Source organism: Phaethon lepturus, unplaced genomic scaffold, assembly GCF_000687285.1.
Source record: "Phaethon lepturus isolate BGI_N335 unplaced genomic scaffold, ASM68728v1 scaffold38585, whole genome shotgun sequence".
NCBI classification, from domain to species: domain Eukaryota; kingdom Metazoa; phylum Chordata; class Aves; order Phaethontiformes; family Phaethontidae; genus Phaethon; species Phaethon lepturus.
Genome location: NW_010539152.1, coordinates 5116 through 27326, shown reverse-complemented (window position 1 = coordinate 27326; position 22211 = coordinate 5116). Strand labels below are relative to the sequence as shown.

The following is a 22211-nucleotide window of genomic DNA, read 5'->3' as shown; positions in this document are numbered from 1 at the left end:
AGCCATCTCTTCGGAGTGCTCCCTCTGTTCCCTTTGTCTCCGAAGAGGGGTGCAGCTCCTCAGTCACTTGCAGAGAGGTCAGCTTGTACCTGTTTGCAATCACAGCATGTTGATTAAGATACATCAGTCTCTAATGTTTTCACAGCAGCAGTGCTCCAAGGCCCTCCAGACTGCAGCTGCTCAAGCCTAGCGCTATGCAAGGAAGCGTAGTCAGCGACCGTTTCAGTGCCAGTGATTGATGAGTTGAGGTGCAGTGACAGACTAAAGGGCAAATAGGGTTCACACCTATGATCACCTTTTCTGTTGTTACTTAGGAAGGTATATGATGTAATCAATGATTGTAACCCCTTGTATATCAAGATAGCTGTGGTCATTTGACATAGTCTTAGGATGAAGGGTTACTCTACCAGTATTATGGGCCTCAAGCTGAACTATTTAAAACTTATTTAATAGCTCATTGATTTAATAATCAAATGATAACTACTAGTGCTCTGTATAAGTATGTCATTCTGGGTGGTAATGAAGGGAGAAGGTCACCAGAGAAGCTCAGTCCTTGGATGAGATCCCTCCTGGATAACAACAGTTAATGAGAATTAGGAATGTAGGGCTGACAAAGACAGCTGGGTTTACAGAGTCCAGTCCTGAAAGCTGTCCTCAACAAAGGTGGGAAGTGTTTCTTGTAAACAGGTGAAAACATTTTGTTGAGTCTGTAGTCTTCTGTAGTTGCATCTGGTTGAAGATGCATGAGACAACTGGTTTATTTAGGGAAGAGCCTGGGAGTTACTGCTGTCTTCCTCACTGACGCTCTTCTGTAACAGCAGTTGTGAGTTGTACTTTCTGTCATCCGTTTTGTCTAAGTTACTATACCTCATCATGGTGATTAATGACTTTGCCTCAATTCTTCACCTTGTAGCTGGGCTACAGTCATGTAATTCATGTGGGCATGAAGCTGAGTCTCTAAGAAAGTCCAGCCTAGTGTAGGCGGTCTCAACACCAGTAGGACAACTGTCTTCTGCTCCTACGTCAGCTTCTCATAAAAAACTAAATCAAGTTGCTGGTGTCAGTCCTTATGCTCAAGGCTTTAACTGAAACAGCACCAGAACATCCAAACAATTCTGGATGAAGAATATAATTGACCAACCTATTTTTGAAGCACTGTGTCTTACAGAAGAAGGTGACCTGTGAAGGATGAGGATCTTTCTCAGGACATGATTCAACTTTGGATCCAGTTCTGACTTCTGTGTCCAACAGAAACCATACAATTTTCTGTGTGTACCATATTTGCATCTTTGACCATGTCTTCTCCAGCATGAATATATATAGCAATGCTTGTATGTAACTAACTGAAAGTGGATGCTGTATTGCATGTCTGCTATTGTAGTGAGGAGGGCAATAGCAAGCTTGCTCTCCTTTCATAGTCTGTTGGTGTACCGTGGTTGAGATACAAGAGTTGGAATAGATATAGGACATTTGATAGCAATGAGATGGAAATAGATCAGAGTCTCCTCAGATAATTTTAAAATTTCATCAGTAAAATCCCCGTATAAGGACGGAAGCCTCAAAACAATGAAATGGTCCACTTAGTAGCCTTAAACGTGTAATCTCAAAGGTTTATTCCAAGCTATTTTCTTGTTTTCTGTTGCTCCCATTAGCATAATATCTAATTGCTACCTGAGGGTCTGTATGGACAGTGGAGAACTTGCTGAATGCTACTGTTGTTGCCAGGCTCCCAGTGCAAAGCAGAAGCTGTGAGTGGGAAGTCTGAATAGTGTTGGCATGAGAAATTTTGTCCCAAATGTAAGATTGATAGATTCTGCAATGTTCATAAGATTTTGGATGGTACCTGTAAAGGCTCTAGGGGGGTTGCATTGTTTGGAAGTCAGTGCACATATTCCTTTCCTGGATACAGGAAACGGTTCCCTTACCAGAAGTGATAGTGTTTGGTGCGATGTGTACTAGACATTTGTCATTACGCAGCAGAGTCCCCGGCAACACAACAGCCAGCTGAGCCTGCTCGAGGGATTGAATAGAATTTCATAAAAAAGGAGGTGAATAGGACTCCGGGGCACAGGTCCAGCCTTCTGCCCGTTACTGAGTCTGAGAGGCTGGTCTGAGCTTATTAGGACTCACTTCTATTAAACACTTATTTTATGAGGAAAATTTTTTTTTCTGTCTTGAGTCACCACCATCACTTCCTCCTATATTTGGTTCTGGTATCTTGATGTGTGATGTGATGAGAACAGCTGGAGTTAATGCAGACCAAAGGAGACATCGAGACGTGTGGAATCTGAATAATTTGGAAAAAATCTGCCCGCTGTCAAAACTCAGTAGTTTCTTTTATGGTCATTGTTGCCACTTTCATTTGTTTTCTGAACTGACTGCTTTCTGTTCTGTGCAACATGGCTCTGGTAGTGTAAAGTTGATTATATTATATGAAGTAAATCCAAATTCTGCCATGCTCACTCAGTGTGACTGACTCAATAGGTGCAACTTTCAGTCTTCTGGAGGAGAATTTATTCCAGTGCCTCCTGATTAAAATAATTTTTGGACTTCTTTTTAGGTTAGTGGGAGGATTTAATTCTCAGATAACTTTTGAGATACTTAATCTCCTTCTGTGAATATCACAGCTTCAGAATTTATTTTAAAAATCTTGGTTTTTTAAATTATTTTTCTGTACTCCTTTAGTACTGTAGACATTCTAAGTGGGCTGTGTTCCCGTAGCAGTTTTCTTCATTGCCTTTCTTGCAAAGTCAGTAAGACCTGTAAGTGTGACAGAGCAATAAAATGACCCACTGATTTTAGTGAAACACCAGTAATTAGCCACATGCACTGAGCTCGTGTGCATGTCTGTGTGAAATACAATTGCCCGTTTCTGTGTAGATTTAAAGTAACAATGATCGGTGTATGGAGGGACTTTGCTTGGACAGAACACACCCCAAAGCAGCTGGAAAGGTTTTTGCCTTGTTGTGGAGTAAGAATTCCTTGACGGTTTAGCTAAGAAAATAAATACCGTACCGAGCTGTCTGTTAGCAGCTGGTCAAGTAAGAAAAGCACTGGGGCATATGCAAAGGAACATTAACAAACACCGTGATGTATTACAGTGACATCAAAACTTTCCCTGTGTTGAGTTAAAAAGAAAGAAGTCCAGGAGAAGGGGGAAAGAAGAGCAAGGCGTTTGGACTCTGAATAAATTCCAGGGAAGGAGCTCCCCGGTGCGAGGCTTTTCCTGGGGGCGCAGGAAAAGGTTGCTGTTGTGCTGGGAAAACTGAGGCTTCCTCTGGGTCCGTAGCTGAACTATGCAGTGGGGGAAAAAGTTAATCTCGGTTACATGGTAGTAGAGCCTTGGTTTCATTTCTGGACGTCTGTGTCTGATAAACCTTTCATCCTATGTCCTGAGGGTTTTTGTGGTTATCTTCTTGCTTTCATCTGAATTTGCCATGAGTGAAAGGTGTTTTTTAAGGTAAAGGGCTAACATCAAAACACTCCATTGCTGTGAGAATTGGAATGAGGGCATGGTAGCCTGTGAAACAGAATGTCCTCACTCAAACTGTGAACTAGTTTAGGGTGTGGTGGTGCTAGAGCCTGGAAGGAACAAAATACTGACCACAGCTAACCACTAATGCTCCTGGGGAAAGGAACTAAGGTACCAGGGACAGGCTCCAACTGTGCGTTGCTGCCTTGCACCTTGTTTTGCATTGGAAGGAACCCTTGGGGTGCAGGCAGGGAATGAAGCGCGACGCCACAGCCTGCTCTGAATGTCCAAGGGGCAGGACCGAGTGCCAGAGTATCTCTGACTGGTTCAACACAGTCTGTAGGATGTGGGGTTGAATCCTTTTAAGACTGCTGACATTTTGCTTTGTGATTAAGCACAATGTTGGGGAAAATCCTTTCCTGGACAATTATTACTCATTAGCCATTGGGGTAAAAAGCTCTCCTAACAAAGTTCTAGAAGATGTGTGAATCCGTTATGGCTTTTCTGGACACAGTATGTGCCAGATCTTATTTATTTCTTGCTGTATTGTGATTTTTCCACTGTGTGTTACAAAAGATTGAGAAAACTCAGATCTTTTACATTTTGGAGTTAATTTAAAGGCCCATGATTTGATATCTAAAACTGATGGGTTCAAAAGGAGGGGGGGGGAGGAGTAAATGTAGCATACGTAGGAAAATAAGTAACACCTGGTTAAGAATAAGCAGTGCTTAAGGAGTCACTTGTCCAGAAGTAAAAGTCCTTAAGGGTCATTATTAGCGGCATCTTCACCATTGGAGCTTTTCTACAGGCCCCAAGTCCTGACGTTGGTCAGTGTCTCGAGCGCGGGGTGGCGTGGTCCTGTCTGCGCAGCCTCGCCGGAGATCTGCCGTTGGCGTTAGTGAGCACGTGGCCCCGCGTCCCCGGGCAGCGGAAGTGAAGCTGCTTGACGGTGAATCACAGCACCTCAGCAGTGCTTAGATTAATTTTTTAGTGATGTTTGTGTATTATGTGTGTTTGTTAGCTATTCTGCTAATGCATTATCAATTAGTTGACCAACGTCAGTATTTATGTGTATTTATATAGTCCCTAAAGTTTTGTCAGCCTGCTGCTATGGAGAGTCAAGTTAAGTCAACTGAAACAATCAAAAGACATCTGTAGAACTATAGTGACTGACTCTCATATTTTATGGAAGCTGGCAGTGATACTGTAAGTTGTTCATAATACTTTTAGGTAAAATTGAGTGGTTTTTTTTTTTCCCCAGAAGTAGGAAAAAATGCAACTGTTTGCCCATTGGATCTGTCTGTATCTCAGTCCTACTGCTTATTAAAATTATTTTTGAGTTTAACTCTGATCGATTTCAGTGCAAGAAAGGCCAGAGTTGCTAAATAACAATACTTTTTTCATACCTGCAAATGTTTTTTTTCCCCTGTACATTTCATTGGTGTTAACAAGGGTACTGTGATAAAGTAAAAAGCTGAATGGACCTTTCAGCCAAAATGAAAAAATGTGAAATGTATCATGAGAAAGAGATCATGCTCCCTCCAGCTTTTCCCTTCACGTTTTGATGCTCTCCACAGAACTTCCAAGCTTTTAGAAGGGTAGGAAGGATTTGACAAGAGCAACCTGACCAAGCTTTTGGGGAAAGGGACTGTTATGCTCCTTAGGCAACCTCTTCTAGCCCCAAGACCGATGATTGCAAATCCTGCAGGGCTTGCAGCAGGATGCAGATGCTCATGCAAACACTGGAAATGGCTCAGAATCACAGAATCACTAAGGTTGGAAAGGACCTTCAAGATCATCAAGTCCAGCCATTAATCCAGGGCTCCCGTGTCCCCTAAACCATGTCCTGAAGTGCCACATCTACACGTTTTTTGAACACTTCCAGGGATGGCGACTCCACCACCTCCCTGGGCAGCCTGTGCCAATGCCTGACCACCCTCTCAGTGAAGAAATTCTTCCTAATATCCAATCTAAACCTCCCCTGGCGCAACTTGAGGCCGTTTCCTCTCATGCTGGTTACTTGGGAGAAGAGACCAGCCCCCACCTCACCACAACCCCCTTTCAGGCAGTTGTAGAGAGCGATGAGGGCTCCCCTCAGCCTCCTCTTCTCCAGACTGAACACCCCCAGTTCCCTCAGCCGCTCCCCATCAGACTTGTGCTCCAGACCCCTCCCCAGCTCCGTTGCCCTTCTCTGGACACGCTCCAGCACCTCAGTGTCCTTCTTGTAGTGAGGGGTCCAACACTGAACACAAGATTCGAGGTGCAGCCTCACCAGCGCCGAGTACAGGGGCAGGATCACTCTGGGCTCTGCACAGTCTGCTTGCAAGTGAACAGCAGTTATTTTATGTAATTCATTTAGATATTTTGTTTCATCCCTTTTTTTCCTCTCATGGTTAGGAAATGAAGGCGATAGATGTAACTGATCTTGGGCAGTACTAACTGTTGACACAAGGAGTGTTTGTACCATACTACCTTAGCTTTTGGTTGACTACTGCTTGCGCAGATATTTCTAACTGCAGGTCAGTCTGCCAGTAATAGATAGGAGCAGATGTTCCTGCTATAATATAACTCATAAGATGCTGGACTTAAGAGCAGACCTACAAAGCAGCAGGCTCCAAAACTGCTTTTTGTACCAAAGAAGAGAGTGCCAAAATTTGTACGAACGTGTTTAAAGGAAAATACAGCAGAGGGAGAGGTTGGAGCTTGAATGGGCAGGAAATGAGAAAAAACACTGCAGATGGACTATGTGATTGTGTGGTTATTTGTAAGGAATTGATTTATCTAAAAAAACACAGAAAGAAGGTGACTTAAATAGCTGGAAAACAAAAACCAAGAATAAAATTGTCAAGGGCAAGGAAATTAGAGGAATCTAACAAGGAGGAGATAGCCCGTATTAATCCACAAATCAAGATTAATTTAAGTTCTTATCAGGTATTAACACATTGTCTGTCTTTTTAGGTATGGGATACTCTCCTCTGCCAAGAATTCCTTGCCTTTGATTGAGGTAATACTGATGTTTTTTTGCTCTTTTTGCTTTGACTCTTTCTGGTTTTGAACATTAACAAGCACACACTGATGCACGCTTCACAGGGTAATAATTTTTTTTCTATATACTGTCACAAGTTCTTCATATCTCTGGTGTTCATGCCAACTTGATTCTAAGCATCTTTTCAGTAAAACAGAAACACATTTTCATAGGCAATGTAGCCAAGGCAGGTAAAATTTACAGAAAATGCAAACAGTTTAGCCACACAGTGTTTGTGATATCACGTTTACTGTTTTTATAACTTCTGGCAGTAATCTGGCAATTTACTGAATTGATAGGTGCCTCATGCCAAGCTCATGGGAATGCTAGAAAGGCCCACTGCATTTGCATACAACTTGACCTCCTCCTGTGAAATCTTAGAGTGTTTAGATGTGGAACTGAAGAAGCAGTAAAATATGAATGCTACACTGACTGACAGGTCTTTCAGTCTTGTTTGTTGTTTTTGGGGCCTTTGGTAAATGCTTTCCATGGCGTGTCTATAAATACTTCCCTGACCTATTAACACTGAGAAGGAATATTCTGGCCGGCACTAATTAGTTTGCAAGCTGTGATGAAAGGTATATTCTGATTGTCACTGCTTGTTTAATGTCAGATATCTCGCATCTGAAGCACACACACAAAGCATCTTTTGTGAAGACCTGAATTTCACTTTTGCATGAGTGAGGAAATCATAATTGTCACTGGTTAGTTTGGTTTCTAAGGCATGCATTTTACATTTTAGTTTTCTGTTAAATGCTAATACAAGGCTTTCCTGCACTTAGCTGATGTGCCAAGTGACTTTTGGAGAGGACTAAATTGATGAGAGGTGGTGTATGATGTGCCCAGCCCCAGGATTGGTATCAGGAGACACTGAGATTCAGAGCTGTACTGCAGATGATTTGCGTTCTCTTGGCTCTGGAGTGTAGTTATTTCCTGCTAGGGCTTATTTCAGTAGCCACAGCTACTCGCACAGTTCTGATGCAGCTGCTTTAGCCAGGAGTAAAGCCAACCCTTCATTTATTTTCCCACCTACTCCAAAGGGGGAATAAGGAAATGAGCAGCCTCCTTTGCACGTACAGGCTTGAGCCTGTGGTTAAGGTAGCCCGTATAGCTGTGGGAAGGAAGGAGAGAGGGGGCCTCTCGGGGGATGTTTTTGGAAGCAATATAGATGCATAGGTGTATATAACATGACTTTTACGAACAGTTTGACTTTTCAGGTTCCTACATTGACCAGGTCCTTTTTCTTTAAACCTTTCTCACTCACTTATATCAAATCATGGAGTGTTTGGAGGTTGTTTTCTAGATGTCCAGTCACTTGATTTCATGTAATGAAAGGAGGCTATTTCTGGCTCTTTGTGCGGTCAGCAATGACTAGTGAAACTTTGCCTTTCTTCTGGTCATATGCATTATGTTTGGTTCATACGCTTCTTTCCAAACTTTTAGCTCATTGTTACAGCTGGATTGTCTACAATAAAACAGATGGGGAGGAGGGCAGTGATGAAATGGGGGTTTTGGGAAAAGAGTCTAACAATTGATGCATGTAACACCTGAGTTCGATGACATGTCTAAAGCCAGCTGTCAAATGTGTCTATGTTTTGTTTCCTTAAAGACTATCCGTTGCCGTTCTGGCCAGAGCGTTGCTGGACACTTTCCACAAGGGTAGCTTTATTTCTTGCTGGGACGAAAGAAATGACTGTATCCTTGGTAGTACATATGAATTCACCTTCCCTGCTCCATCAGGAGCTAGTGTGAATCAAGACGCAACTATTTTTATGTGTGTATAGGTTGCTCAGAAGTGAAAAAACCTTCACTGTGTAGTATGCCTGCTGTTGAAAATCACAGGGAGGAGTCTGTATCTCCAACAACAAATGTGCTCTTCTGCTCTTTTGTCTGTTTAGCAGGCAAATGAAGCATAAGGTGTATCAGAAAAGCTTGCTGATATACTACTGAACAGACAGTACAACTGATCTATCTCTATTGATTTATGGGTTTGGTTTTTTTTTTTTTTGCTATTCACTAATTATTAGTGATTCTGTATTTATAGATTGTTCAATTTAATATTATTTATTCTGTAGTTAACGATTCACTGATTTAGTTACTTTCTGAATTTCTTTTCTATCCTTGCGGAGTGTTACCATGTCTGGCTGTGAAATGGGGATAATGGTACTTCCTGTTTCATGGTTTTATGGGCTTGAATTTGTGAAGGATTGAGTTTCATTTGGATGCATCATGTTAACAATGAAGAGTATAGAAAGTTCTGTGACAAATAGATGGAGCGGCGTGATGAAAGGGGCTCAGCAGAGAGTGAAAAACCCCATTAACACAACTTTTTGGTTTTTCCTACAGCTTTTCTCTAATTTCTACTGTTTTTCACTCTTTTGTGGTCAGGAGTGACTCACAGGCAGTAGTGACTAGACAGGGAATGGTGTGGGTGCATGGTCCCCCTGGTCCTCTCTGTGCTCGGGGCATCGTGTGCCTTCAGAGGGGTCTGTAGGGACTTGTGTTGTGGCTGCCTTTGGCCGCTCAGTCTGTTGGGTGCACAAGCACAAGATCCTTCCATTGCTGCTTAGACACTGAAGATACAGCCACGTGCACCGCTGGCCGCTACTCGATGCCTTTGTTACTGCTCTTGCATTAAGCATGCCTCTTCCAGCTGGGAATTCATGAAAAGTATTCTCTTTTCTGCTCTCTTTTCCCCAACAGTGTGTTAAAGTCTTGGAAGTTTTCTGCAGGCAATTTTGGTGTGATTTCCTTAACCTGCTGAGATCTGCTTTTAGACTAGAACAAAATGATTTGAATTCTCCTTTTGTCAGTTGTTACAGCTGTTGAGGTGTGGCGCTCGGGGGTGAGTACAGAAACTTACTTGTAGAGAATTTTTTTTTTTACTTCTGTATTTCATATAAAGAACACACATTGCATTTGGCTCATAATTTCAGTTTATTATCAAAATGTTTTCGTCAGATGACAAACTCAGAAAGCTAAAAGGAACATAGGTTTTTAAATATACCTATTGTAGCAGTCGTCTGAGGTATCTGGTACTTATTTTTGGAAATCTGTTTGCTTTGATATACAAAGCAGTAAGTTCCTTTGCAATCTGCATGAGGATGTTTAATACATATCATTGCAGATTTAAAGCCTTTTACCTTCTTACTTAAAGCTCCGTTCTTGCAATCAGCTGTGCAGCTTTACTGTGTGAAGACTGACATTGATCAGAACATGTACAAATTATGTGCAGGATCAGACCCTAAACACTGAGAAAGTCAGCCTGGAACCTTGAATATTGGTATACTCCACCGGAGAGCTCAGTTTTGTAGACTTTGTCTTATTGCCTAATACCATGCTTTACTCAAATTTCCCAGTTCTATGCAGCCACTGATAAAATATATTACAATAGTTCAAGTCAAAAGTGTAGCTCAGATTTAAATATAAAAACTAGGATTTATACATTACTAGAAACTTTAGAAAAGACCAACTTTAGAGAAAGCAAGAAAAAGCTTAGAAAACTGTGAAAGGGTCTTTGATCACAATCTTACAGGTTATATGCTCAAAAATTAATAAATTGCCTACAATTTCAGTTTGGCTGGAAAGCAGTAAATAAACTGTTGTAAATAGTGACTTCAGAATAATACACACTGGAATAATTAGTGAGAAGTTACTTAATTACAGCAGGTCTTTGGACTCTTGTATAAATGGTTTCAAGTACAAATGAAAACATTTTGGTAGAACAGAATTATCATAACAGCAGAGGGTACAAAGCCTGACACTTAGGATATAAACTGTTCTCTTGCTATCATGTTATGATGTCTAACACTGTCTGTTGCTTATATTTCCTTCCTCTGCTTGATCAGAAATATGCATTCCCTGACCGGTGGGAGAAAATGTGTTATACTTTGACATTAAAAAAAACAAAACAAAACCCACAGAAAGCCACTGGCCAGTGGGGAACAGGATTAACTGCAAGTGAAATGATACTGTACGCTGTCAGGTGATTGAGATTCTATAGGGTTCAGTGATCGGAAAAGCAGCCGATCAGCTAGAGCAGCTGATTGCTGCATTGGCATTAGTCCTTCAGTTGATGTTTTGATGTGTGATTATATTTTTTTGTTTGCTTGTTTGTTTTTGCCTGCTTACTAAGAATTACAGTGACTACTCTAGCATATACCCCTCAGTTTTCTTCCCTCCTCCCCTTCTCAAAATTAGTTCAAAATTTCTCTTTTTCTGGAAAGCTTCTCGAGATTCAAGGTTTACAGTTCCGTCACCAAACTCGGCACTTTTTAGCAGGATCCATGTAGTTTGTCTTGGTGCATGAAAAGGCTTCAGAAAACTCCGGCGAGTTTTGCAATGATCCTATGACCCTTTAAAACAAAACAACAACATCTTGTCATTGTTGCTTGCCTTTGTTTAAAACAAAGATGACGACCCACATTTTGTAACTTCTTTTTTTGCGTCACCTCAAAATACTGTGGGCAATGCCCATATTTATGAACTCTGAGTACTGCTTCCATTTCACCTCAAGTAGTGGCTGTGTTTTCTCAGTTTGTATGGTCCCTATTGCAACCCACCTGAAATGTAGGACCAGTCCCTTATTCCTTACTGGCTCTCACAAAACTTCCATTTCCTTCACTAGGAACAGGTTTACTGCTTGTTGTCAGTTTTCGCTGAGAATTTTTTCAACTATGTTTTGCTGACTAGTTTCTTGGTAAATGGAAAACAAGACCCTGAGGTAGAGGACTGCAGTGTAACTTCTCCATGAATGTTCATTTACATTTTTACACTAACCAAGTTTTAACTATCATGCTGCTTCTATGGGCATTCTCCACAAATGTTCCAGTGAAGTAGTTTCCTGGAAAAAAAACTCCTACAAAGAACAGCTTTCAAGTGAATATGAGGACATTCCAGCTAACGCAGCTTTTCGTATGTGTAATTGTGAACATATGTGAATATATCTGCTAGGAGTTGCTCATTCCTTCAGGAATGGAAATCTAGCATGCACATACCTATGCAGGAAAACAACTGCAGCTTCAAATGTCAAATATAGATACTGATGCATTGGTTGTGGATCAGTAATTATTTGAAGAACTGTTTCTTTGAGTAATTTGTGATTATTCTGTGAATAATCTTAATCGTTAGATTCAACAGAACCAGGAAGTCTCCACAGAAGTTGAGGTGAAGTTCAGCAGCTGACATCTGCAACAATTTGACTGCCTCTACAACATCAAAAGCGAGACTATTTGCTAACTGGTCTCAGGAGCCAGCAGCAAGCACAGGAGATAGCACGGAGAGATGATTACAAAAAAAGTCATGCATTTAAGTGACCTAGCAGTGCTTCATTGCTCTTAAGAACTACAGCTGCTAAAATGGGATTTTGCCAGAAAGAGAGCAGAAAGTATTTTGAGTGTAACAAAACTCTACTTACATTTGTTATTAACAAACAGGTAAAACACCAGTGCGATAAGAATCCTGCTTCATTTACTAATATCGCCAGAACTACAGGGATTTGGCATGTTAGCAGGGCTTGACCTGTATCTGTCATTGTACTTGCTATGTTTTAATTTTGCACATTACTCAGATACAGATTCTCTTTTGCCTGCCTTGGACAATTACCTGATCTAAGGCATCTTTCTGTTGACTTTTTAATTTTCTAGTGGATAAAAGATTCTACCTGTCCAGTTCTTAAGAGTTGTTAGCCCATAAATTGAAATTGTACTATGCAATTAACAATTTTTATGAAGAGCTGCTTGTCCTACCTATAAGGAGAAACAGTCTGCAGTCACTGTAGCAAGCGTTAAAACAAACACACACAGCCCCTCCCCCGCAATTAAAAAGGCACATAGGGAGCCATTATGACATTTTAATAGTATGTCATTAGGCAGTAATTTTGTGGGTATGTCTTGTGTACTGAAATGCTTTCTAGTTTAGAGCTCTTAGGGGGGGCCTCATCCTGAAAATTACTTCACGTTCCCATAATGTTAGTATGGGTTCTCATTGACACTTGTGTAATTCCATATAAAGTTTATAGCCTTTCATACTGATGTAAAAACAGCACAATACATGACGCAATGTATCGAAGATATGCACAAATACAATTACACAAAGATGCTGAACTAGTGAACTTCAAAGGACTTGTGACTCATACAAATTAGATATGCAAAGAGGAGGCACAGTTCTGAAGAACTGCCGCAGAGCCTCATTCGCATTGTGACCAAATTCGGCTGATTGTAGGATGCCGCATAAACTGCCTCCGGGAGAGATCTGCAGATAGTACAAAAACCACCCACAGTGAAATGCCAGTCAAGTAGCAGTTGAAGGAACAGTCACTGCTTTCACTAAATATTTGAGTATGTGGGATAAACACAATAATTCTCTGGTGAAAAGCCGCTGAAAGAAAGATACTGGAATTAATGTACTGAATTGCATCAGGAGAGAAATCAGCTATTGTGTACGTTAATCCTGGAGATGACACAGCCTTTCAAAGCTAACAGAGATGTTGTGATGTCTGCATTACTACTTGATCTCATGGCATTTGACCAAACAGATTTGTTAGAGCAAAAACATTGTTACACTACTGGTTGCTCTGACTTAAGTCAGAAAGAAAAGATGCTAGTCTGGCCCAAAGACTTCCACCCTGAATAGCCAAGTTTTCTGCATGACTCTACTGAATTCATGCCCACCTATTCTTAGGAAGGCTGACTGCGTACCCAGGGCAGAAAATAGGGATTTGCTTATTGCACCACAGCATGCAGGTTTGTTACTGACTGGGGGGCAGTGATCTTCCACCTACAACTCACTTCTGTTACTCTTGCAAGAGAGACCAAATAGTGACCTTGTGTAACACCTGGGGCACAGCAGAGTCCCAGTTCTGGGCTGCAGGCATTATGAGTAATGCTGTTAACGTAACAGTGATGATGGGCCAATCCACTCTGTCAGAACAGAAGAATGTTCTTCTAGCTCTAGATGGCAAAGATGTTCCTCATTCTAATGATTTGCTAGCATCATACCATAGGCTATCGACAGAAGGTCACTTCTCCCTCATTTCAGTATTACTGTTTAAAAGAAGATGAATTCTTCTCTGTGCTTGGAAGAGTAAAATCCTTGCACTCCACAGATTAACTGGAGCTTTTACCTGTGACTTTAATGGAGGATGGAAGTCCATCCATAGCCTTTGGTCTTTGAGAGCCCCATCAGGAGCTATAGCGGCAGCCAAGGGACTTCCAGAAGAGCACTGGGTTCCAGACACGGTCACTGGGACTTTGCTGCAAGAGTCATGCACATTTGGTAACAGCCAGGTGATGGTGTTTGTGTCCTGTGACGATGACGACTGGAAGCTTCTCAGTGGTGTGGACAGATTTAAGCTGTATCATCTCGAGGGTGATGACAACTCCCCTACAGCCTTATTCTGCCTGTGGGAAGCTTCCTGGGAAGGACTGTGCCTGTTTCTGTCAGCACAGAGCTATGCTAGGGCTGGGAGGTCTAGAGGGACAGTCCATCTTTCTCCCTCTTAACCATCTTCAGTGTGCTATGACTAGATGTGTGTATATGCCTAACTCTATCCTGGTAAGTGCAACCTAGTGCCTTTTGTGTAGAGTTCTTTAAATTCTATAGCTAAAAGCTGTGTTGCACCTAGGCATTGCACTGAAGATTATTATACAGACCTGAATTTGCCTGGGCTGTGCACGTCGGTTTTGATGGAGTTCACAGCATATTCTGGTCTGTATGTTCCACACCATACCTACACATGTAACAAAAAACGCATTTGTTAGCCGTAAGATTGTCCAGGAAGAGACCTGCTATCATTTCACTATGAAATACTCAATGTATTGAGAATAAATTTCACATTAGAACACAGAGGAAAAAAAAGAGTATATTTTGTTAAAAAAAAAAAAGTATACTGTTGTCTTCAGACAAAGGCACTTGGGCATAAGTAACTGTCTACCAGATATACTCATGTCTGAATTAATTTATTTAGGGAAGATAAAAATTGCCTGTCAAGACTTTATTTTCATTACTTTGTAGTGAACACTGCTCAGCTTAGCAACTCTGCCAGCTCTTACCCCAGCCTATTCTTTCTGACTTACTGTTATACTATAACTTCAAGTGATTTGCAAAGCCTTCAGTCAGGAAGTATAGAATACCTGTGCGAAGTTCAGAAAAAAAAGCTGTTTATGGTTCATTTCAAGACCAGGAAGAAGTTTTTCTTTTCCATGCTTTTTCACAAAGTTTTCATAGGCCTGTAGAATGAATTGAGTAGAAATGTTACAACTTCCAGCCCAGACAGTTAAAATGAAATGGTGATCAGGAACATGGATTCTTTGACACAACTAATCATGGACTACCTTGTCCATCCATCTTACCATATGCCACCATTAAGCAGAAGGCGACAGGGCCATTTCTTAGTGCTGTGATACCAGTGGCCTGACTGAATCAAGACAGTTTTCTCACTGAATGGGCCCTACAGTACTGTTTTACACCAGGTTTAGTGAAGCTGCCTGCATTATATTGGAATAAATGGTAACAGAAACGGGCTTAAAGAAGGCAAATTGTATTTGATTGTAGCAAAAAGAAGTCAAGGCTGGTACAGTAAGATGGGTACACCCAGTTAATAAGGTTTTTGCGTAACTATGCATCTTTTGACAGGGGAAGCAATTAAGAATGCAGAGGAGTACAGTTGTGTTCTGAAATATAGTAACTACAGAGAGTTAGTACTATTCCTTAGCAAGCTTTATAATAATGTATTAAATTCCACTGGACTGTTACATATTTACTTGGCAAATCCTTTCATAGGGTTAATTAATGACTGCATAAAGCAAGATGGTTCTGTGTTAAAAAAGAACATGTTCTCTAACAGAAATGACTGTGAGATTCTCTGACGTGAACTGAGGGGTCGGTGTAGTGAGGCATCAGCAAGCTCTGTGCAAAACCAGCCTCCAAACTGTTGGGGTTCAGAGCTCTCGGTATAAAGATTCACCCGCAGCAGCTCTGTCTCCTGCAGGTTCTGTGGGTCAGGCATTACTGTCAGTTACCCTCGATATGTACCTTGTATAGTAAAGAGCCACATGGAAAAGCATGCTGCTGTGCTGCTTTCTAAGGCGCAGTCAAAAATGCACACACCTGAGGTGTCTCGTGATTGGGAGATTCCCTGTGCATGGATCCCAGGCTAAGTGACTGGACTGGGCAACCCAGCCTGCCCCTGCTCAGGGAGGCACAAATGATCTCCAAGACAATCAAGATGTGATCAGAGGATTCACTCCTCCCCCATTTGTTCATCTTTCCTTCTTCCCCTTCTTTCCATTACACTTGAGAGATAAGGGGCAAAAAGCTTCAGCTGTGGCAAAAAAAAAGAATTCTTTGATTCTACAGAACACATGGATGTGCTGTCCTGTTTACAGTTTGGTTTTCTCTCAAATGTTTATCGCATAAATGTATTTCATATTTTTTGCCACCTATTTGGTTGGAGTCTAAAACACCATGCTTATGGTAAGATATGCTTTCCCTGTATAAAATGCAGAGTTCCAGGATCCAATTTTACTAGCACAAAACTGATTCTGCAGAAGACATCACTTTTATCAATTATTTAATGTTGCATTACGAAAAGTAGATTTTTTTCATTGTGGTTTTACTCTTTTTATTAAGCGAATTGCAGAAGACTCTTAAAACCTTTCCATAGCAAGAACACCTGCTTTCATCTTTCTTATGAAGACCATGTGTTAAGCAATGTGTTGTTAGTATATCGTTGCTGAGAGAAAGATGCTGGCAAATTGGAGAAATGTTCTGACTAAAGTCAGTGCCAAGCTACTGCCCAAGTAAAGGCAATCAACTGCACCAGTGCCAGCTGAGGAATGAGCAGCTAACATGAAAAGGCTCTGGAAGTTTTAGTGGGTAACAAGCTGAACAAGAGCCAACAGTGCCACAGTATTGCAAAAAAGGCAAGTGTCATCCTGGGATGTATACACAGGAGTATCTTATAAAAGATATATGAAGTAATCCTCTACCAGGTCTCAGCTGGAGCACTCTGTCCAGTTTTGGGCACCGTAGTTCAAGAAAGATGTGGACCAACTGGAGAGAGTCCAGAAGAAAGCAGCAAGAATGAGCAGAGGTCTAGCAAACATGACCTATGAGGAAAGATTGAAAGAATTGGGTTTGTTTAGTCTAAAGAAGAGAAGTCGGGCCCTTCAAGTATGTAGCAGTCTTCAAATACGTAAAAGGTCGCAGAAAAGATAGGAGCAGATTGTTCTCAGTTTCCACTGCTGAAAGCAACGACATGATGGCACTCGAACTGCCGCAAGGAAGTAGCGGAACTTCTCTTATGGTACATTTGATAGAGAAACGGTTGATCCTACCTGCTAGGAGGCAGGGGGGTGTGGAATAGATGACTTCTCAAGATTCCTTTTGGACCTTTTTTTACTATTTATATGATGTCATAATAATTATGGATATCTAATTCTTTTTTTTGTAATACTTCTGACCTTCTAATTTTTCTCTGGCTACTCCTATTCCTTTCAGAAAGAGGATCCCTTTTGTGGGTTTGTACTGGTTTGGTTTTTTTTTTTACATGCACAAATGTTCCAGTAATTGAAAATCAGACTAATTTAATATGCCACACTGATGCCTCTTTTAGACTTCCAAATTATTCTTTAAACTCTCATCAATAATTGTATTTGCCCTCAAGCATCTAAACTTGTAGTGAAGTAAGTGTTGCTGATGGCTTTCTTTGCAGAAGCTGTGATGGTAACTTTGAGAAGTGAGTTGGCCCAGGCATCCCAGCAGGCACTTTGTTGAGGAATGGCAGCACTCTGGTTGTCAAGTGTTGAATATTTTGCCATAGAACAAGGTGTTCAGGGAAGGAGAGCGAGGATCATGTTATTAAGGCCTGTAACCATCAGATTTGCAAGTAACAAGAAAAGTTCATAGAGAAGCTTACTCGCTTCTCAGTTCCCAGCGTGCATTCACAAAGAGAAGACCTCTGCTTCTTTTAGTTTCAGTCACAAAGTTGGCCAATCTAAGGAGTTAAGTGTCCGTTTCAGGAAGAGAATGAAAGGAAAGCCAAAAAGCATACAAGCTCCAATGGAAGGCTTAGTGCAAGGAGCCCAGATGTCACAGATATTTTTGGATACCTGTACCCGAGTCACTGGTACAAGATTATATTTTGAACATTTTTTTTGTACAGTGAATAGTGTTTCATGCATGCATGGGTCACAAGTAAGTCATTCTGTCCCTCCTTCCAGGCATGAAAAAGCTGGTGAAGACAGACAGGCAGAGGCAGACAGCTCTCGGTATCATCAGTTCTGTTAGGTGATGGTCCAAGTGTGATTCATTAAATGTTTTCATTCTACATGTTCCTTATTCACAAAAGGGGGGGGGGGGGGGGGGAAGAGAGGGAAAGAAGTCAGCTGAAAAAGAGTGCAGTAGGAACAGGTAACATGCTTTCTGAAACAATTAATAGGATGAAAGAAATACAACAGTTGGTCAATAGTTTTACACCATGCCTTGATGACGCAGTAGGTATGGTCCTGTCCCCAACACAAAAATACTGTTTCTTCTTCAAAGGCTCTGGAATTAATTTTCTTAATCTATGATGGTTTCAGCTAAAATAGAATAATGGATACTTCTTACCTTATATGCTTGTCTGATACCTCCATTATCAGCAATGTTTTCTCCTAGTGTGTTGATTCCACTTAGCTGTAAAGTAGAAAGGAAAAGTATCGTTTTCTGAAAATAAGAGCTTATCCAGGACCTGTAACGCCAAACTTTGTGTGGGTTTTTTTCCCTTTTTTGAAGGCAAGAATTCCCTCAAAATCTGAAGTTTTAGCAGAAGATTATGTTAACATCCCTGAAAAGTCTTTGCCTTCCTGTCTCAAAATCCATGTGAATACTATTGTTTTCCTTAATCCTCTTCCTTCCCCTACAGGCAACTTTCTAGGCTCTTGTATCTCTTTTACCCAGATTTTCTGATGCTTAGTCATTGTTCATTCATTCTTCCTATTTTCTCCATGTCTTTAACCCTCCGTTTCATACTACTGCTCTGATTAGAGGAAGTGGACAGAATCTGTATAGTCTGCAAAACAAGTTAAAATCCAAACTCCAAATAGTTCAAATGATCAGTTAACAGACATCAGCAAATCTGCTAGACAGTATTTTTCTGTATATTAGGCAAGTTAGGTAGCTCTTTGGTAGCGAGATACATAGAAGATACCCATTTAGCTGGTATAGTATTCATAAGTCAGTGAAATATCACTGAAGAGTATGAAGCTTTGGTAATGGAGAATCTGTAATTTTATTTTTTAAAAATTGTATTTTCAACCTTTAGCCTAAGATATTGGGCAATGATATTCAAAGCTGCAAACCCAGAATCATTGTTAGATTTAATTTGATGTGTGAAAAAAATGGCAGAAAAATATGTTGAAATATTCTTCTTTATCTTTACTGGCCTCTCTGAGTCCCAACAGTTTAAGCCACAGATTAGGAAAACCTCAGGTCTGGAAGTTTTATCTTTTCCCTATTCAGTATGATGGAATATACTGTCAGTCTCTAAAAAAACAGACAGTAGCGGTCAGAGAAATAGCTTCCTGTAAGTGTCTTCTCATTTACCACTTAGCTGTAGGAGGTCCCATCCAAGAGAAATTTTGCTCCTTACACAGGAACAGGTAGTGGCACAGTTCAATGCCACATGCCGTTATGCAGTGAAGTCCAAAATACACAAGGTTGTCTTCCACAGTGCAATGCAACAGAGTGCTCCTGTAGTAAACTGCTTTCCTTTCTTTCCTGGGCAGCAACGATGCAGGGGCTGACACTCACTTGTCATGTGGAAGATGCAGGACTGTGAACTAAACGCTGCACTGGCGCAGGATGTACCTTGGCTGACGGCATGATGGCAGCTCAGCTAGTAACTGTGGTTGAAATCTGCTATCTGTAGCTTTGAAGTATGTGCACTGCCAGCCTGGGACAGTAAAATCCCTATAGCAGCAGGGTGGGAGCACTGGGAAGATGATTAAAACTGTCTCTAGACAATTAAAGCTGGGTTGTGTACTAGAGATAATGCAGGTGCATTAGCAGAGCATTTTGTCACCCCCAAAATGACATGCTATGAAGTGCTGTGTTACGTACACAGGGCTGTCTCCTTCCAGTGGCAGTTCTGCAGCTTGCATTTAATAGAAAAAGGACTGGTCTCCTGTTCAGTATGAGTAATTATAATATCAGTGTCACCTGTTTCTGTGAGTTAATGGAATATTGATCTTGCTGGGACACAGAACAGACCTGATCCTGCTAACTGTTCTCGTGAAATTAGGGCTTCAAGGCACAGGCACTACACTGAATGCCTAACAATTTTAACTGTGCAGAATGCTGTAAATGCAGTCACGTTTAGATTGCCTGCCTCTCCTAAATCTGCGTATCGTCCCTCCCTCTCCTACTGTACCCTGATTCTCTTCAGACCTTTTAGCTCAGTAGTCCAAATGATTCTCTGGGGAAAACAGCATGAAACTTTTGAGTGAGGGAAACAGCAAGGCAGGATTTGTTTTTAATGGGGATATATATTATTTGCCCATCAAGCTTTGGGGAAATGAGATTCAAACTTCCATATTTTTTTTTCTGTTCCTTTGTGGAAGTAAAAAAGAGCCTTTGAGGTCCCAAAAAGGCTTCTAGGATTGCCACTCATTCAGAATATAAATCCTGCCTTGTTCAGAACAGTCAGTGTATGTGTGGAGTTTTTACCACTTTAATTTTGAGACTTTTTTTTGTGTGTGTATGTAGGAGTGACAGTGATGGCCATAAGCCATGTAAATGAGGGTTTGCATGTTTAGGACATAAGATTTCATGCTTCCTCATTAAAAGGAACATTGGTAGTTATAAATAAATATGACATACATGCTGTCCACCTGCTAGGTCCCATGAAAAGTTTCCATACTGGTACACCATACACTGGGACAGCTCCTTAAAATTGTGTGCTGATTCTTCAGTCCACCAGTCTACAAGGTCTCCATTCTCATTAAAATTTCTGCCTGTAATAATATGTTAACAGAATTATGCATACAGGAAAAGAGGTTTTAGATGCAGTAAGAAAGGTAGCAAGTAAGTATAGTCACGCATGCAAAAAAATCACTGTAATGAGGTAGTCATATAGATTTTTTTTTTTTTTTTTTTTGGTCTTGCTAAGAGGGCTATATTTCAGCAGAGGAGAAAAACAAACAGACTGAATCAGAAGATGGGATTAAGGCTCTCTTGGGAAGCCTGGTATGGTTCTGACCTGTGACTCAGTGCTGGACTGATCATAATGTGGATCTAGCCATGAACGATGTGGCTGGGCAGCAGTTCTGACAGCGAGACCCTTGAGTTCACACCTATGCCAGTCTAGTGACACACCCTGTTCACAATTATGTGTAGTTTATGATGGTTTTTGATGTAGCCTTTGGGAAAATCAAGCGACTAGCAACTCTATTAAAAGCCCTTGTATGCCACAGGCCCACATCCTGGGCTGTTGCTGCAGCTTAGCCACTACAGGAGTGTCTGTGGGACTCTTTGGATCGTACTTTTGGGAATCATCATGGGGAACAATACTGTAAAGCCTCAGAAATTCACATTTGGTCTTATACATGGACATTTCATCTTAATTTTATCTGCTCTCTGGAATGATTAAGCACTAAAGCATGTAAAACATTCTGTGCATTGTAAGTGTTGTAAGTAGAAACTCAGTGCCTTACCGTTGTCATCAAAACCATGTGTGATTTCATGACCGATAACCATGCCTATGCCACCATAATTCAGAGATTTGGGCTGAGATGCACTGAAGAAAGGGGGCTGCAAAATGCCAGCAGGGAAGACTGCAAAAAACACCAACCACAGCACAATTAAGGCCCTGCCTCATTATCCTATGTGCACAGTGTGAACAGACCATTTGCATGGGCCTCACTCAACCAAAGTCATGCTGTTCCCCCAGATTTACCAGCAACAAGTGAACTAACACATGGTAATGGCTGTAGGATAGTAGGAACAGATCGGCGGGACTGCTCCCCTCTTCAGATGCTTGCAAAATCATGATCAGCTTTTACTTTGTCTTTGTTATTATTTTACTTTGCAAAAAAGCAGTTTACTTTTCCACTTCACAGCACTTAGCGTTCTCAGACTCCTGTATCATGTTAAATAAACTGCGTAACATCATAAAAAGTGAGAAGACATTCCCCTAGAACAGTAAATTATTTGATCATTGCCCTCACCACAAATCAATCTCGGAAAGAGGAATTTATTCTTCCACTGAAAATATCAGTAACTCCCACTAGAATCAATAAAAATAGGCCAGGCTGCCAATGAAAGAACTGGAACAAAGTGGTTCTTTTCACCCACTTCTGTGCTCATTTTTCTAGACTTTTAAGAAACAAATAGCAAAAAAGAAATCATGTTGTAATTGTGATCTTTTTATAAATGAAGAATTTAAAAAAAAAATTTGTATTTACACTTTGTATGTAATGCAGACCTTCTCCCTGTACCTCAGCCTGTTGCAGCAATATAAAGTACAAATTCTCACTGTGAATGAGATGTATGTAACTCTACAACACTTGAATAAAAAAGTGGAATTGGATGACAGTTTTCACACAACAAAAGAAAGAAAACGGATACTTTTTGCATTTCTGCATAAATCCGATACCCTTCTAGCAGTGTCTTTCAAGAGGAGAAAGAACCATGGGAAAAGTGAAAAACAACACATTAGAAAAATACCTATTTCTG

General features: G+C 40.9%; 1 protein-coding gene across 1 annotated transcript; it reads right to left on the bottom strand.

Annotated features, from left to right (window-relative positions):
• Positions 1-10613: 10613 nt before the first annotated feature.
• LOC104620738 (neprilysin-like) lies at positions 10614-21262 on the bottom strand. Its single transcript, XM_010287035.1, has 6 exons — positions 21191-21262; positions 20358-20491; positions 18108-18173; positions 14630-14725; positions 14150-14226; positions 10614-10852 (listed from the first exon to the last, which is right to left on the bottom strand). Exons 1-6 carry the CDS (start codon positions 21231-21233, stop codon positions 10753-10755), a joined length of 516 nt encoding a protein of 171 aa, XP_010285337.1. The 5' UTR covers positions 21234-21262; the 3' UTR covers positions 10614-10752.
• Between the last annotated feature and the right edge of the window lie 949 nt (positions 21263-22211).

What these genes read in the sequence shown, in the direction of transcription:
- LOC104620738 (XM_010287035.1), bottom strand. Translation starts at nt 21,233, where the DNA reads ATGGTTATCGGTCATGAAATCACACATGGTTTTGATGACAACG. An exon ending in GTATCAGACAAGCATATAAG is followed by an intron (nt 14,726 to 18,107) that starts GTAAGAAGTATC and finishes TTCATTCTACAG; the next exon opens with GCCTATGAAAACTTTGTGAA. An exon ending in TTTTTCTGAACTTCGCACAG is followed by an intron (nt 14,227 to 14,629) that starts GTATTCTATACT and finishes TTACATGTGTAG; the next exon opens with GTATGGTGTGGAACATACAG.